General features: G+C 41.6%; 2 protein-coding genes across 2 annotated transcripts; one reads left to right on the forward strand and one right to left on the reverse strand.

The window, feature by feature from the left end:
* The first annotated feature begins 213 nt into the window (after positions 1-213).
* LOC121003422 (keratin, type I cytoskeletal 47 kDa-like) lies at positions 214-3,266 on the forward strand. The gene is made up of 8 exons (XM_040435267.1): positions 214-727; positions 865-947; positions 1,037-1,193; positions 1,369-1,527; positions 1,620-1,745; positions 2,152-2,369; positions 2,669-2,706; positions 2,979-3,266. The coding sequence occupies exons 1-8, from the start codon at positions 299-301 to the stop codon at positions 3,071-3,073; spliced, it is 1,305 nt and encodes a 434-aa protein (XP_040291201.1). The 5' UTR covers positions 214-298; the 3' UTR covers positions 3,074-3,266.
* A 2,492-nt stretch (positions 3,267-5,758) lies between these two features.
* On the reverse strand, positions 5,759-7,515 carry LOC121005688 (zinc finger MYM-type protein 1-like). The gene is made up of 3 exons (XM_040438463.1): positions 6,236-7,515; positions 5,883-6,025; positions 5,759-5,772 (listed from the first exon to the last, which is right to left on the reverse strand). The coding sequence occupies exons 1-3, from the start codon at positions 7,513-7,515 to the stop codon at positions 5,759-5,761; spliced, it is 1,437 nt and encodes a 478-aa protein (XP_040294397.1).
* Positions 7,516-18,780: the final 11,265 nt, after the last annotated feature.

Raw genomic sequence — 18,780 nt, forward strand, 5'->3', positions numbered from 1 at the left:
ATAACAGATTAAAGGAAATGAAAAAATACTTATCTATGCTCCACCCTTCTATCATTTAATCTTAACAAGGGCCCAAAGGCGTTTTACAAATTAGGCCATATAGACATACTAGGTGTACATTTTAATTAACAGTTCATCAAGAAATTAAGAGCCAAAATTGGATTTCAGATGCTGTACCAAAAGAAAACACCCACTTATTATTATATAAATATATAAAGGCTATGCGTACTTGGGACATAAGCTTGCAATCTTTTTCACATAGCTAAAGCAGGAGGGCTATCTTAGCAGCTATCAAAACATGTCTTATTACAAAGGCTCTGCATCTTCCAAAATGTCTGTTGGAAGTGGTGGATATGGGACAGCCATTTGCTCCTTTCTTGGAAACTCTGGAGGATCATGTGGTGCTGGAAGCCAAAGTGGAGGCATTTCAGCTGCATATGGTGGGGCAGGTGCATATACTAGTAGCCTATTTGATGGAGCTGCGTTTGGTAGCTTAGGTCCATGTGTTGCTGTAGGAGACAGCCTCCTGTTTGGGGATGAAAAGGGAACTATGCAGAATCTTAATGATCGCCTTTCTACTTATCTGAGCAAAGTGAGAGATTTAGAAGAAGCCAATGCCGACCTGGAGTGCAAAATTAAGGAATGGTATGAAAAACACAGGAATGATAACAAGCTGGATCGGGACTATTCTGGATATTTTCAAATAATTGAGGACCTCAAGAAGCAGGTACAGATACCTAAGTATAAATATAATATCTACATGTTCAAATTAACTAATCAAATGTTTGGTGGGTTCATTGGAGTGATGATGAAATGGCTGTTTTATGCAATCCTGCAAATTCTTTATTGCAATTTTTTCCACAGATTCAATGTGCAACAGTGGACAATGCAAAACTTGTCCTTCAGATTGACAATGCCCGTCTGGCAGCTGATGATTTCAAGATGAAGTAAGTTTTTTATTTTCTGACATATAGCTAGAGAATGCTTAATTTATCTATGAAGCATGCCTAAGGTGATTTTCTGAACCATCCTCTAGGTTTGAGAATGAGTTGTGTCTCCGCCAAAATGTAGAGTCTGACATTAATGATCTACGTAGAGTGCTAGATGAACTCAACTTGGCTAGGTGTGACCTTGAGTCTCAGATCGAGACCTTGACTGAGGAACTTATGTGTCTGAAGAAGAATCACGAGGAGGTACCCAAAACAAGTCCTGCTATTGCATTTTTCACATTTTATATTATACACTGCATACTGTCCTATTGTTTTAAATATGTAGTAAATAAAAAAATAAGGTTTTTAAAAGTGATGCAAAATTGAAATGGAAAAGGCCTAATTTTATAGTTGCTGGAAAAAAATGATTTCTTTTTAGGAAATGAAGAGCTTCCAGGGAGTTACAGGACAACTTACAGTGGAGATGAAAGCAGCTCCAGGCAATAACCTCACAGAAGTTCTGAACAATATGAGAGCAGAGTATGAAGAAATGGCAGAAAAGAACCGTAGAGATGCTGAAGCTCGTTTCCATGAAGCGGTAAAACAAAATAAACATAAATTCCCAACAAATTTTGAATTTGATATCTTTGAGATCTTGTACATGTGCTGATATGTATGCCTTTGCTTCAGTGCTTGGCCCTTGGGCAGGAGATCTCATCTGGCGTTGAGCAAATTCAGTCCAGCAAGAATGAAATCACAGAATTGAAACGTACAATACAGTCTTTGGAAATTGAATTACAAGCAGCTCTAGCTACGGTATGGAATATAAATATACAACTTTAACATGTTGATGTTCTTACTTGTATGATACGTAGATGCAGTGTGTACCTGTAAGTCTTCGCTTTAGATTTATCTTCTGCGCTATTGTGAACATATGGTTCCTAATTTGATCGGTCTTTATAAAATGTTGCATTAGGACCGGTTTACAAGGGTTGACAGAGAAGGCAGTTATTGGGAATGAAGAGTTTTTTTCCGATAATTACCTGCTCGTTACAGGTGGTGAGAGCTCCATTTACATGCAGCAATCACGCATTCCCAACAATTTTCCTGATCACTTTGTAGACTACAAAGTGTCTACAAAGTGAGCATTAAATAAAATGAACCACAAGCTTACAATGACGCATTTAACTAGATAGATAACTTGATAAATTTTTCTCAACAGAAAAAAAATCTAGAAAACTCATTAGCCGAAACGGAGGGCAACTACTGTGTTCACCTTGGAAAGATTCAGGACAAGATTGGCGCCTTGGAATTACATTTGTGTGAAATCAGGACCGACATGGAAAGGCAAGGCTTAGAATACAATCAACTTCTAAACATCAAAACCAGACTGGAGCATGAAATCGAGACCTATCGCTGCTTGATGGACGGTGAATCCAGGTAAGAACAGACAGTTCTTTTTACCTTTGACTAGACATACAGTCTCTTTATAACCTCCTTGAGAACCATCTCTTTGAGCAGAACATGCAGATGTAGACCGGGTTTTTCTGTCACAGATTTTCAATCCCTTATATCCCAGGTGAAATAGCCCTTTCTTTCAGAGGACAACCCTTCCAGAGCACCCGTTTTACTGTAATGTTGGGTGGTCATGTCAAGGAGGTTTAACTGTGTGTTAATATGTAGCCTTTACACAAATCTTTGAATCTACATATTAAAGCATTATTGTATTTTCATTTTAGCAAAGTAATCAAGTCTTTTCCTGCTCCCGTTTCAAAAGGTAAGCATATAATACTATATAAGTGTATCATATTATACATAATACACCACATGAAGTGTTTTGCAATAATCTTGAGTACAGTTTGTAACTATTTATACTCCAGAGCTGCATTCACAGTTCTGCTGTTATTGGAGACAGTCAACAAGCTTGCTATCAAAAATTCCCAACAGCTTAGCTGAGTTCCTATAACATTTTTGCCATGCTATATTTTAACACACATTAACATCTGTGGAATTTGTTTGCTCATATAAATTTTGCATTGTTTCCTTCAGAGCCTGGCAAGCGAGTAATTAGGATCATTACAGAGGAGATGATAGGTGGACACCGGGTGTCACACAATGTTAAAGAACGTGAAGAGAAATTGTGATCACTGCGACCAAACCAACAACACATGCCAAAGCTACTACTTTCTTTTCGTGTTCTGATGTCTCTATAAGGACCAAATTTTAATCCTATGCTTTTTCTTTCTGCGTCACATCTTTTATATAGAGGTGTATTTGTCCTATCTATGGCACTGCTAAATGTAACATCTGTTCAATAAAGCTATCTTTTGATGCACAGTGTGTGGAATAATATCATTTATATTGTGTAGGAAAAAGCTCACGGTATAGCAACACACATATACAAGTCCACAAGGACTAGGTATGTGTTCTGTTATATGGTGCTCAGTGCAGCACCGTGGTAGAGAGATATTCTACCCTAGATACACTCAGAGGTGCAGTAGGACACCATACTCTTCTATGGGTACCCTATTACAGATCCATACAACCTTGAGGTGGTTTCACAGTACAAAGCTGCAGGGACTCTATGTATGATGCTCCGTGCAATGCTGCACTACAGAGATATGGACATACCCAGGGTAGCAGACATAGCGATTGATATGGGCAAAACAGCTGAGGGGACCAATTATGTTGTCAAAGGAGCCTCTAATGTGGGGTTACGAAGAAAGAGATTAAGGGGAGACATATAGTGTCCAAAGAGAACCAACCCAAAAGTCAATGCAATGACCACGACAACTGTAACTGTTTCATGGGGTCCACTTACAAGTTTTACTCTGGAGTCTTAAGGTTACTTTTTACCCCCTTGCATGTACATAGTCTCTGCTACAGGCATGTAGAGATTCAGCATAGCATTCTACACTTCTAGCTCTGAGGTCACGAGGAACCATAATATGTGCAAAATGACGACTGAAAGGGTGCAACGACAGTTCTTCTATTATAAAGACATGAATAGTCAACTAGCTCTCACTATTTCACAATATGGAACAACTTGCATCATTGTAATTACATCTGATAATGATTCATTCATTCCCATTAGGTGCAACTTTGCTTGACAAATCCAATGATTAGTAAATCCACACCTAAGGGGTTAAATATCCTAGACCTTCTCGGAGGTGAAACACTTTTCCAATTTGAAGCTGAATCTCCATGTACAGCAATCTCCATTTATAACACATCATTTTCGGTCTTGGCTTACTTTCACACAGTAGAATTTGGCCACATTTAGCATCAGTATTACTATCATAACACCCAGACCATAATACCTCCCCCACATGGTTCTACTGTATTTAACGGAGCTTAGATCACCGTGGAACCCTATAGCGATCTAAGTTTGGTTCAGAAGAACTATGAGGGGAAAGTGACCATGTGAAACCTGTGGCCATGGCTACTTCGCACTGTTACAGACAGAAGGGGTAGGGGGTACAGAAGTAGAAGTTGCACCTGGACCCTAGTGCATGAAAGGTTCTTCAGCCACAAAGGAAGACACCAGTGCTATACATAGCACATGGTAGGTGGAGGCTCTGTAACAGATTTTAGAGGTACAGGCAGGGCCGGCTCCAGGTTCATGTGGGCCCTTGGGCGATAAAGCCTCAGTGGGCCCCCCTGTGGCATTTTGCATAACACGCGTGCAATAAAACTGCATGTTTTATATATGGTGCCAAATACAATAGACAGAACATGCTACAGCGTGAATATATGTGAATGAATCCTTATGTCCCTACTTAATTTTTATCTACCCAGTGTTTTAATCCCTCAGGTCTACTCACAGTATTCAGTTTTTCCTGTACACCCCCTAAAGAGAAACAGATAGGCATTGAATATGAAAATATTTTATTTGAACATACTGTAAAGACATAAAACATTTGAAAAAGTACGAAAGGAAGTTAATGCAGAACACTATGAAATTTCTTGTTGGAGTCCAGCATTGATGGTCCAACTTTTTGGGCAGAACACAAAAGTGGTATCTTGTGTAAATCAGTTAAAACACTTTTCTACGTGTTTTTTCAGCTGCAAAAACATGGATTACCTGATTAAAATCTACACATTCTGCTTCTTGAGATTCAATTGAAAGAACCGCCAGTGCATTTAATCTGTCTTGCGACATTTGGGACCTTAGGTAGTTTTTAATTAGCTTCAATTTACTGAAGCTCCTTTCAGCAGATGCAACTGAAACAGGCACAGTTAACAACAACTGTAATGCCAACACAAGGTTTGGGAATGCCAGATTAAGTGAGTGGGAGAATATATACTTTAAAGTCTCCTGTGGGCACAGATGTTCAGGTAACATCCTAGCCAGTGTCTTGATCTCCTCAAGCATAACTTCTCCATCAACTGCTGGGTCAGAGAATTTTAAACACTGGAGCTGTAAGTTAGACAAGTCAGCGGCTTCTTTCTTGATGTCATATAGAAATCCAAACTTGTCTGTAAATGTTTGCAAAAAATTGAACCTTATTTCAATTTCACCAAGGACAGTTTCAAGCAGAGGCTTGAAGAATATTTCTTCAAATTCTTGCCTTGCATCTAAAAACGATGTTCCACTTGCCTGCTGGCATGCTGGCTCTTGACAGTTTTGGTCACTGCATTGCCGAGTTTTCTTCCTAACCCTGTGTGTCGGGTATTCAGTTGGTATATCCAGCTTTTCGCAAATACCTGATGCCTTACATTCAGCTTGTTTGAAACCTGACACCTTATATTCTTTAAAAGCTGTGGTAATAGATTTTACAAGTGGAATAACGCTTGAAACATTAATGGTTTTTGTTTGTACAGCCAGGCTAATTTGGTTGACCTGGAGGAGAATGTCATACCATACACATAAAGAGACAACAAAGGGGTATGTGCATATGGAATCCAATAAAATCTTTGCCTCACTGTATGTGTCACTGGAATATTGGGTACCATGTAAAAAAACTTCTAAAGCATCAACAAGTTGTGGAAACTGTAACAAAATAGCTTTCACTGATTCAAGGCGAGCACACCATCGTGTCTGAGACAGAGCTTTAAGTGTCAGATGTGACAAATGCTGTGAAGCCACTTCCCACCTCTTAGTTGCTCCGGAGAAGAACACATAAATGCGATTCAAAAGATCATAAAAATGTTTTGCTCGGCTTGAGCTCTCTGCAGCGTGCACTATTACCAGATTCCAGTTATGTGGAGAACATGGTACAAAGAAGGCATGAGGATTTTTTTCTAAAACAATTGCCTGAACTCCTTTGTATTGTCCCCTCATATTAGCACCATTGTCATAGCACTGACCTCGAATGTTTGACACGCACAGTCCATGTTGTTCCGTCAGTCTTTCCAAAACAACACTTGCAAGACCTTTTCCAGTTGTATCTGTGACAGCCAGAAATTCCAGAAAGCTTTCCTTGACTTCCACTGTTTTGCTAACATCATCGATGTCCACATATCGCAGCACAAGTGACAACTGCTCTTGTTTGGAGATGTCTGGTGTGCAGTCTACAATGATGCTAAAATATTTAGCTTGTCTCACCTTTTTTATGATTATTTCAATTACTGCATCAGCAATTAAACGCAGAAATTTGTTTTGCATATCCTTGCTCAGATAATGCGCATTGGTTCCTTCTTTGGCACGTTGCAAGTGTTCCTTCAGAACAAGATCAAATTCAGAGATCAGCTCCAGTAATTGGAGAAAAATACCGTTATGTTCTGTGAACACAGTATCTGATGATCCTCTGAATGGCAGATTGTTTTTTGCCATCCAGCGAATTATTTGCAGTAAACGCAACAATACTTTGCGCCATCTTTGTTCTTCCATATGGAGTTGTCGACGCAAATCTTTGTCAATGGTAGTTTCTTTTTTTATGCTAGATTCCAGATCTTTCCATTTGGCATAATTAGACAGGTGGCTGCTAGATATTTCGTGGGAATGCAAGGATCCCTTACCACTGACATGCTTCCAGTCTTTAAATCCATATGGGCTTGAGAAATTGGATTTAGCTTCGTTGTCAAATAGCCTGCAACAGAAGCAATATACAGAATCTCCAAGCACTGAGTAAATGAGCCAATCTCGTGGATCCTTTTTCCCACTACCCAGCAATCTGTAATAATGACCAGATGAGAATCTTCTTTTTGTACCATCTGGGAAATCTGTAAGTGGAAAATCTTCCAGCTTCACTTGCTTAGGGCCCCTTTTGATAGCTTGGCATCTCAGTAGATTGGTGATTACATCTGGCCATTCTGCTGGATCATCACTAAGCTCTGGAAGAGGTCCAGAATTACAGGACACGGTTGGCTGGTCTGGAGGGTCTACAACCAGCTCACTGACTTCTCCAATGCTGGAACATGCTTCTTGAGAGGTAGTGACACTTGGTTGAATATCTGATTCTGATGTACTGCAAATGGAGGACTCTTTAGGTGTGCTTTTCTTGAAGAAGCGGTCAATGGAAGCTAGCTTTTTGATTTTGTCTTCCAGTATCTGCTTCTCTTTTCTTTTTTGGCTTCCAGACTTGTGCTTCTTGGTGGGAGGTGCCTGTTGACCTGCCAATTCTTGGTCTTGATCCCTATTCATTTTGGCCTAAAAAAATGAATAAAATGAAGGCCATTCTCTTCTGTAGCTGTGTCCATGCAACATTTATTGCAGGCAGTCATTCTGTTTCTCCCAAACTTGTGTCTTCTGCTTGGTTCTTCAAGCTTCTTAATGATGTATTCATGCTTTTGTCAATTTGTTTTGGTAGCAGATATAACTTCTAGTAAAGTCCCTGCTTCATGTGTGAGACAATTCATAATGCAATTTGGCAACACATAGCATAATTAACCCTCCAATATGTGTTCTTTTTAATTTGGAAGTATTTTACAATTAAAAATGTAATGTACTTCTTTGAAATCAGCACAAATGGATTAAAGAAGGTGCTCAAACACCATAAATATCAACCAAACACTTGTTCAGCCAAACGCCTCCTGACTCCAGCATACTCATGCATGCCCTACTGAGCATACGTGTGTTTTAACAGTGGAGAGGAGTGTAAGATGCTGTCAGACAAAGGCGAAGATAGTAACAAGCATAACCAAATTCAAAATAATTACTCTTACTTCTCACCAACATCATGAAGGGAAGGTTGGGAGGCCCATACTTCACATAGGATAGTATTATGTATAAGATTGGAATGACAGAATGACAACCCTACTGTTCACTTATTAAGGGCTCACGCTAACGTGAAATACAGCCGTTGTTCAGGCCATATTTTACGGACGGCATACAGCCCCATTGAATTCAAGTCCATGTGAAAAAACTCCCCGCCTGTCCTATTGTGATTTGTATTTTACAGATCAGAATAGGTGTGTCAATGCGCAGTCTAAGGAAACCTTGGACAGCACATGGACACATACAGGTGGCAGCTGTGTTTTTTTTTTCTCCTCCGTGGTACGCGCAAAATGAGTAAACAACAATGTCATAATTTAGCAAATAATGCCAGACATAACCATAGGTCACTCACCAATCCACGTATAGATCGTAGGTCCCAGATAAGAAATATAGGCTTCTGTGACTGCGGTGACACGTTATCGCGCAAAAATGGTGAGCTTCAGATGGTGAGCTTCAGATGGTGAGCTTCAGATGGTGAGCTTCAGATGGTGAGCTTCAGATGGTGAGCTTCAGATGACTTAGTATCTGTAAGCTTGTGTGCATCAGTACCTGGAGGTATTTGAAGTAAACACAATGTAGATAAACTGCCCCTACCAATATCACCTATTCAGTCCCTTCCACGGTAATCACCTCAAAAGGTCAACCCTGGGAAGCTGTTCCCTACCAGCATGACATTGATCTGTGTCACCATATATAAGAAAATTGGTACATTTTTCACTTCACATATGTATATATCAGCTATACATATGTGATGTGATATGACCCAATAAATATCAAAATGAATGCTGATAGCAGTATGTTGCTGCCTGCCCCTGTGCCCCCAAAGCCCAATAAATATCAATATGATGATATTTTAATTTGGGGCACAGCAGGGCAGGCTGCAGCAGACTACTATGACAAAGGCTGAAGTGGACGTGCTGAGCCTTAGGCCTCTTTCACACGCGTGACGGATTGGCTCCAGATGCGTTCAGGGTGCTTTCAGTAAAATTCACACCATTTTGCAAGCAGGTTCAGTTAATATTGTTTGCGATTGCGTTCAGTTTTTTCCGCGCAGGTGCAATGTGTTTTCAGACGTTTTTCATGCACATGATAAAAAACTGAAGGTTTACAAACAACATCTCTTAGCAACCATCAGTGAAAAACGCATTCCATCTGCAGTTGCTTCCGGATGCGATGCATTTTTTACTGAAGCCCCATTCACTTTTATGGGGCCAGGGCTGCGTAAAACAAAACTGAATATAGAACATGCTGTGATTTTCACGCAATGCAGAAGTGATGTGTGAAAAACACCGCTCATGTGCACAGCCCCATTGAAATGAATGGGTCAGGATTCAGTGCAGGTGCTATGCGTTCACGTCACGCATTGCACCCGCGCGGAAAACTCGCTCGTGTGAAAGCGGACTTATAGCTCTTTGCCCGTCTTACACTCCTTCCCTGTACTGTCCTCTGGTAATCAGCAATAACAGACTGGACATGCTGAGCCTTGTAGACAGGTCTCTGAGAGAACCACAAGTCTCAGCCAGCAGTGAGTCTGTCATTACTGATATCTGGCCGAAGCAATGTCTCTCTCTTCCCTCTCACAGCATGCAGTTTCACAGACATAGAGAGACTGCAGCTGCATCCACCACTTCTACACTTCTCCCTGAATTCTATTTTTTGGGACAGAAGAGACTTCTGACTATTTACAGATTATGTAGGTGATTTTCAAAGTGCGCCATGCCAGTTTTAGGCATTAAAAAAATAGCAAGACCCTGTTTTTGTGCTATCCTCCCTACTTGGCAGTGGCGAGGGCCAAGACATTGTCATAAATTAGGTCCTTACTTGCCACTGCCAGTGTAGGGGAGAAACAAAGACCAACGTGACCTCCCAGCACTGCCGGGGTCACATAGCATTATATTGATTTACGATGCTATGTAACCCTTTACAGTCCTGGAATGTATTAGATGACACTAACAGCATTATGCCAGTGTTATCCAATACATTCCAGAACTTTAAGGGTTAGATCATAAATCAATATAATGCTATGTGACCTCCGGCAGCGCTGGGTGCTGCGATGTGGACTCGCTTCGGGAGGAACGCTAATCTGCAAGGGGCCTAAAGGCTCTTTCATCCGAGCGAATGCCATGCGGGTAATCCGCTGCGTGAAAGAGTGCCAAGCCCCGTCCCGGACAGCAGAGACGCAGAGCAGTATCATGATTGATAAGGCTCTGTGCCTCTCTGTGATCATTTTACTACAAAATCACGGTGACAACTGTATCTCACTGTGATTTTGTAGTAAAAATGTCAGAGGCACAGAGCATTATCAGTCATGTTACTGCTCTGTGTCTCTGCTGTCCGGAGCGGGGCTTGGCACTCTTTCACGCAGCGGATTACCCGCACGGCACCCGCTCGTATAAAAGAGCCCTTAGGCCTCATGCACACGGCTGTTATGCATCTGTTGCGGTCCCCAATGCACGGGCAACGTCCGTGCAGCGGCCGGGACGGATCCGGACCCATTCAAGTTAACCGTCCGACTCCCGCAATTTTTTTTAATAAGTTCTATTTTATTGTGGTGCGGAGGCACGGCCAGAAACACCACGGAAGCACTCCATAGTGCTTCCGTGGGGTTCCGATCCATGCGTTCGTTCTGCATCTCCGTGATTGCGGACCCATTCAAGTGAATGCGTCCGCATCTGTGATGCGGAGTGCACATGGGCCGGTGCCCGTGTATTGCGTTGCGGACTTGCCGTATGCGGGCAGCAATACAGCCATGGGCCCACAACGGCCGTGTGCATGAGGCCTAAAACATAAACTCCTATAAGAAAATAATAATCAATAATACACTTTATTGGCAAAAATTCATAAGAGGAAAATTTCCTCTTATGAATTTTTGCCAATAAACTGTATAATTGATTTTATGGGTTCTGGTATTTTCTTATAGGAGTTTATATTGTGTTTTAGGCCGAATGCACACGGCTGTGAGCGGTCCGTGGTATCCTGCTGAGAGCTGGAGTGTATGGCGTCATTGGTTGCTGCTATGACGCTGTTCATGCTGCCGTTCATTGTATTACTGTAGTCAGCAGCGGCGGCATGAAGCGCACGGCGTAATAGCAACCAATGACGCCATACGCGTCTCAGCAGGATACCACGGACCGCTCACAGCCGTGTGCATTTGGCCTTACAGGCATGATGTGTGCTGCTGATGCTGAGCAAGAGCAAAGCAACACATGCTAATTGTTCTTTATTCAATTATTGGCTCCTTTGAGCCTTTATTTAGGTGTTTTGGTGTAGACAGTGACTAGTGAGTCGTGACACACACTGTAGATAGCCCCAGGCGGCAGGCCCCCCATTCATGTAACATAATAATAAATACTACAAGAACTGGTCTTTCTGTGACTGTTACTAATAGTAACTTACTAGACTTACTAGTTAATCTGAATTCTAAACTTAAAACGAAATCCAGCTACAGCACTGCAGCAGCATTCAGCTGTGTCTGCTTTCCTCTGGGCGCCAGGTTTACAGCTCTGGGCTCGGCTATCAGTCCTGCTGCTGGCTGGGGGCGGGCTTACAGTCAGTCAGACTCAAATGATGATCATCGTTGATCTGTGCGGCGTGCGCTGCTATGGAAACTGCAGTGCCTGGACTCGGAGTCAGAAGAGGATCACGTGAGAGAGGGGGCGGGCGCTGCGCAGCATGAATAATTATGGCTCGGGCGGCGGGCGCTGCTTAGCATAAATATTTCTGGCTGTATGCAAACATTTTAAAGGGGCCGCCGCCGAGACGAGTGGGCCCCCTAACTTACAGTGGGCCCCGGCACTTGCCCGGGTTTGCCGGGTTCTGACGCCGGCCCTGGGTACAGGTTATACCTCTGGTTAGAGACAGACCTAGAATGAATGATAAAAGCAATCAGCAGGATGTTCTGCTGTTCCTGAAGCTGTTTTTTTTAGAAATTATGGATCTTCTCTTCCACTTCTGACTGCCAGACATCTGAGGGCAACGAGGCTTTGATAATAATAGGTGAGGTTTATCACATCTGGTCTCCTACAGCAGACAGCATAGCAAGGGTGGACTCCTTTTGCAGCCAGTTGTCTTACAAAAGACCCACAAGGATAGCACCATCTGAAGGTGGAATAGGAAAACATACTGCCCCACTGTCACATTCCAGTAATCAGGCAGACAGACCAATCATTTACACAGAACAATGCTGCTGTTAGAACACTGTCATACAGTCCAGAGATTTAGCCATTGAAGGGGTTGTCTTGCTTCAGTAGATGGTATTTATAATGTAGACACAGTTAATACAAGGCACTCACTAATGTATTGTGATTGTCCATATTGCCTACTTTGCTGGCTTAATTCATTTTTCCATCATATAATACAGTGCCCATATCCAGAGGTTACGGCCACCACTGCAGCACAGATACGAGGTCGTCAGATGAGGAGCCGCTGCGCATGCGTGCCTATGGGTCCCAGCCACCAGAGAGGCTGCCGCTTTTTCCTGTAGTGTGCAAGCACGACCACCACTGCTTGATTGTTGGGGGGTCATAATCCCTGAGTACGAGCAGTGTATAATGTGATAGAAAAATGAATCCAGACAGCAAAGGAGACAATATGGACAATCACAATACATTGGGAAGTGCCTTGTATTAACTTTCTCTACATGATAAATGTCATCTGCTGAAGTAAGACAATCCCTTTAACCTCACTTTTGTTCAAGACCACCAGAAAAGTCATTCAGGGCAGTGTTTCTCAAATCCAGTCCTCAGGGCCCACCGATTTGAGAGTCTTACAGAATGAACACCTGTGGTAAGTCCTGATGCATTGACAATAACGATATCACCTGATCCATACTAAGAAAATCCTGAAAACATGACATGCTGGGAGGCTGTGAGGACAGGAGTGGAGGAACTCTGATCCAGATTATTTATTATTCAGATTATTCTCTATTTCTGAATGGACGTTCTGTAACGTCCATTCAGAGACTGCAGCTGCACACTAATCGTGCAGCTGCTGATCAGGTTGCCCGCTATCAGTGACAGCAGGGCAACCCTTAAAGAAGGCAGGGACAGTGCGCAGGTGTCCCTGCCTTCTAGATCGCTGTATAAATGCATCCTGTTCCTGTTCCGGCCCGGCGGTCATGTGACCGCCGGGGCCGGGAGAGTGCAGGAGCTATGAGGTCTCTCACAGACCTCGATCAGCCCTGCACTGAGGATGTACAGCGCTGTATTCTGCTGTACAGCCTCTCTGGGGGTGTATTTCCACTCTAACTGGGGCTACTATGTCAGCCCCAGTTACAGGAGAAATCAATAGTGAAAAAAAAAAAAAAGTGAAGTTAAATGTCCCCCAGAGGACTTGTATGACCTTATGGGGGACTAAAAGTGTAAAATAAAAAAAAGAGGTAAGGAATAAAAAAAATGTTAAAAATATAATTTTTTTTTAGAACATAGACATATTTGGTATTTGTCACCTTACATCACAAAAAGTGCAACACCAAGTGATCAAAAAGGCATATGTCCCACAAAATGGTACCAATAAAACAGTCACCTCATTCCGCTAAGAATTAGCCACTACATAAGAAAATCGCTCAAAAAAAAATAAAAAATAAACTAGGTATAGCTCTCAGAACATGGAGACACTAAAACATACATTTTTTGGTTTACAAAATGCTATTATTGTGTTAAAGTGAAATAAAATAAAAAAAGTATACATATTAGGTATCGCCGCGTCCGTAACAACCAGCCCTATAAAAATATCACATGACCTAAGCCCTCGGGTAAACACTGTAAAAAAAATTAAAATAAAAACTGTGTCAAAGAAAGCCATTTTTGTCACCTTATATCACAAAAAGTACAACACCAAGTGATCAAAAAGGCGTATGTACCACAAAATGATACCAATAAAACCGTCACCTCATCCCATAAAAAATTAGCCCCTACATAGGAAAATAATTTAAAAAATAAAAAAAACTATAGCTCTCAGAACATTGACACATTAAAACATAATTTTTTGGTTTCAAAAATACTATTATTGTGTAAAACTTAAATAAATAAGAAAAAGTATACATATTAGGTATCGCCACGTCTGTAACGATCTGCTCTATAAAAATGTCACTTGACTGAACCCCTCAGGTGAACGCGATAAAAATAAAAAAATTAAAACTGTGCTAAAACCCATAAAGTGTTATAATGAATGATAAAAAATCATATGTACCCAAAAATAGTACCAATAAAACTGGCACCTTATCCCCTAGTTTCCAAAATGGGGTCACTTTTTGGGAGTTTCTACTATAGGCGTGCATCAAGGGGGCTTCAAATGGGACATGGCATATAAAAACCATGTGGCGCTCCTTTTCTTCTGCGCCCTGCCGTGTGCCCATACAGCAGTTTATGACCACATGTGGGGTGTTTATGTAAACCGCAGAATCTAGGTAATAAATATTGAGTTTTGTTTGTCTGTTAACCCTCGATGTGTTAAAGAAAAAATTGGATTAAAATGGAAAATCTGCCAAAAAAGTGAAATTTAAAAATTTGATCTTCATTTTCCTTTAATTCTTGTGGAATGCTTAAAGGGTTAACAAAGATTTTAAAATTTTTAAGTAACTTGAGGGGTGTAGTTTCTACAATGGGGTCATTTGTGGGGTTATCCACTATGTAAGCCCCACAAAGTGACTTCAGACCTGAACTGGTTCTTAAAAAGTGGGTTTTGGCAATTTTCTTAAAAAATTTAAGAATTTCTTCTAAACTTCTAAGCCTTCTAACGTCCTAAAAGAATAAAATTACATTTCCAAAATGATGCCAACATAAAGTAGACAAATGGGGAATGTTAAGTAATAAATATTTCATGAGGTATCACTTTCTGTTTTAAAAGCAGAGAAATATACATTTTGAAAATTGTGAATTTTTCAAAATCTTTGGTAAATTTGGGATTTTTTCATAAATAAAGGTGAAATATATTTACTCAAATTTATGACTATCATGAAGTACAATGTGTCACGAGAAAACAATCTCTGAATGACTTGGATAAGTAAAGGCGTTCCAAAGTTATTACCACATAAAGTGAGATATGTCAGATTTGCAAAATTAGGCCTGGTCGGTAAGGGGGCAAATGGCCCAGATGTGAAGCGGTTAAATAAGATGTAGCAGTATTATGTGAGAACTGTATGGCAATAATATGTTTTATTATTTATCGTTTGAATACTGTATGGTGGAATTAGTTGGGCATTGTATAGAATAATTATTTCTGTTTAGGTTGGCAGTTTTGCATGGGCACCGCATGGAAATATTATTTGGCTTTAAATGATGGTACCTTGGTAATTAGTATAAATATTCTAGTAATATGTGCTCATGGATGTGTGCTATACAGTGGATATATAAAGTCTACACACCCCTGTTAAAATGTCAGGTTTCTATCTACCCTCTACAGGTTAGGACACAGCAAGATTTTCAGAAAAGCCTGGAGAACCCCTTTAAATGCCCTGGAGGCTGAGCTTCACTGTGAAGTATGCTCATTGCATCGAGCTGCTCCGCCAGACCTTCCCTGGGCTCTGAGTAACAAATGTACTGGTCTCCTAGTTGGGTGCTACTGCTGTCCCTCAGAGCACAGGGGGGATGATGTGAAAGATCTCAATGCAAAGAGCAGAACCTGGCAGAATAAAAGCTCATCTTCACACTACTAATGATAATAAAAGCACCACAAAAGGTACGTTAGCACTGCTCCCCTAACTTCTGCTGTCAGCAGTTCAGCATAGCCAAAACTGCTAACAGTCTCTTAGTAATCTTTGTTTCTCAGGAACCACACTACTCTGACTTGTGGGCTGTTCATGGAGAAGCTCAGCCTACCCACGTGACCCATGGACGGTTTGGGCAAAAATAAAAGGAAGCACGATTTATCCTAAAGAAGACATCAGTCACATGTACTGTACCTTTAAGTGATTTAAAGGGGCTTTCCAGGATTCCTGTACTGATGAACACTGCAGCCTCTTGACAGTTAACCAAGCACAGCACCATATACTGAATAGCGGCTGTGCTTGGCATTGCAGCTCATTCACCATTACCTATTGGCTATTAATCACCTCCCTGGACATTTGTCATTGCTGTGTCTGAAAAATTCACATTTATTGATTTATAATTAAATTAAATAAAAAAAAATAGCTCAGACCCATTGGGCTGCACATGGTCCATGTGACCAATGACCTGGACGTCACTGGCCTAGGAAGAGGCCACAAAGGTCACAGGAGTGCTTTAACCTCTTCAAACAGTTGATCAGCGGGGTGTCAAGAGTTGAACCCCCACTGATCAGATAATGATGACCTATCCTGTCAAGAGGCCATCAATGTAGGTTTCCCAGAAAACCCCTTTAACCTGAACCAGGCATTTCAGTAAAGACAAATTGTTGAGGTTGTGGCCCCTGAGGTCATCAGCAATGTGGAGGAGACAGGATACTAGAAAATCTATTACAAACCTGCAAAGCTACACTGTATCCACATACAGAGGCAACATTAGCCCTACTTTTATAATACAGTACATTTGATTTTACATTTCATAGAGATTAATTTTAATATTGAATTTACTTTATACTATGATGTTGGTGACAAGCAGACGGCAGACAAAACATGCTCTAGATGACCTGTATTTTCTCCAGGAGTGGAGAGTGGTTACATAGAGTATATCACGCTCTGGAGGATCTTTCCTGTCCTTTGTTATACAGACAGCCCAATGACTTGAATGGAAACTGTGTAATGCTTAAAGGGGTTGTCTCACTTCAGCAAATAGAATTTATCATGTAGAGAAAGTTAATACAAGGCACTTACTAATGTATTGTGATTGTCCATATTGCCTCTTTTGCTGGCTAGATTCATTTTTCCATCACATTATGCACTGCACGTTTCTATGGTTACGACCACCTTGCAATCCATCGGCGGTGGTCGTGCTTGCACACTATAGGAAAAAGTGACGGCCTCTCTGGTGGCCAGGACCATGGGAGCTCACCTATGCCGTCGCTTTTTCCTATAGTGTGCAAGCGCAACCACCGCTGATGGATTACAGGGTAGTCGTAACCATGGAAACAAGCAGTGTATAATGTGATGGAAAGATGAATGAAGCCAGAAAAGGAGGCAATATGGACAATCACAATACATTAGTAAGTGCCTTGTATTAACTTTCTCTACATGACAAATGCTGTTTGCTGAAGTGAGAGAACCCCTTTAATTTTCCTTGTGGTGACACTGCGTAAAACTTGGACACACATTAACAGGTTTCTCCACACATCACAGCTAAGGAAAGACTGTCCAAAGTGCTTTAAATACCAAGCTTGGTTCATGCAAAATAATATGACAAATAAGGCTTTGTTCACATCTCCAACACATATTCTGTTCTTGCTGTGTTGTAGGAACTAAAAACAACTGAATATAAACCAAAAATGGATTGGTCAGTAGAGATGGCCTTGCAGTACGCCCGGCGGTCGTTTCGCGGCGAACTTTGCGTGTTCGCGATTCGCCGAATATGCAAACATATGGAGATATTCGCACCCGCCATATTCTTTTACATTGTAAAGAACTTTGACCCATGACACATCCATTAGGTGGTACAGAACAGCCAATTGAGACATTTCAGCACATGGACATACCCCCTACCTTATAAATAAACCTGATCTGGCCGCCATATTACATTCTGTGTTTTGCCAGTGTAGGGAGAGGTTGCTGTGTGGAGCAGGGACAGGCTGTTAGGGACACCAAACGCTAGCTAATAGGGCCACAAAAGTCATTTTAAGGACTGGTATAGGTGTGCTGCTATCTATATGTGTGATACACAGAGGGGTGCGATATACTTATACTTTTATAATGAGTCAAAAACACATAGAGCTATATATATAGTGATCAGCTGGAAGTCAGGGGCTAGGGGCTTACTAGGGCCATTTTTATATAGGGTAAGGTTCCGGACGGGGTCGCTCTTATCAGGGTGGGTGGTCTGTGGTTAGGCTATCAGGGCCAGACTAGCACCCCCTGTAGGGCAATATCAGGGACAGTTCTTTGCCCACCCTGTCCTTCAATACCATATCATCATCTAGCCCAGGGATAGATGTTTTTTCCTTTCCCTCCGGGATTCATGGATGTGCACTGGAACCCCCCGGATTGTGGTAGGACATATGCAGTAAGCCGGATTGTGACTAATGCACACTGGCGCAAAATTAATAGTTTTTACTTTGTGACGCCAATTGCAATGTCCGCAGGTTATAGTCTCAGGGCCCTTTAAGATGTGATAACTCACGTACCAGGTGAGGAATGCCAGAGGGGGATAATGTCTCTGTGTAGTGTCAACGGTGTCTCCTACCTGGGTACGGCTGGACTCCTGGATCCTGGCTCACTTGCAATAAAATGAGTGTTGTTAATAGGAGTAATTGAGGAATGAATGAGATCCAAGCAGGTAATATGATCCAACTTGTCTTTACTTAATGGGTGCAGCATAAATCCATATGAGTACAGCAATAGTCTTTAGGTCCCAGCAGGTATTGGCAATGTATGGCAGGGGTTAATGCCTCTTCTGCTCCTATACTATGTGCCTGGAGAATCTGGCAGGTATCTATCTTCTGCTCTGTCTGTCTTCTTGATATGGGCCTGACTAGCTGAGGAGGAATTTGGCTTCTCCTGGTCTCTGGATATGTACTCACAGCTTGGCTCACAGGGAATGCTTCTTCCTGGAGGCTGGAGATGGCTGC

Source organism: Bufo bufo, chromosome 6 (assembly GCF_905171765.1).
Source record: "Bufo bufo chromosome 6, aBufBuf1.1, whole genome shotgun sequence".
In the NCBI taxonomy this organism is placed as follows: domain Eukaryota; kingdom Metazoa; phylum Chordata; class Amphibia; order Anura; family Bufonidae; genus Bufo; species Bufo bufo.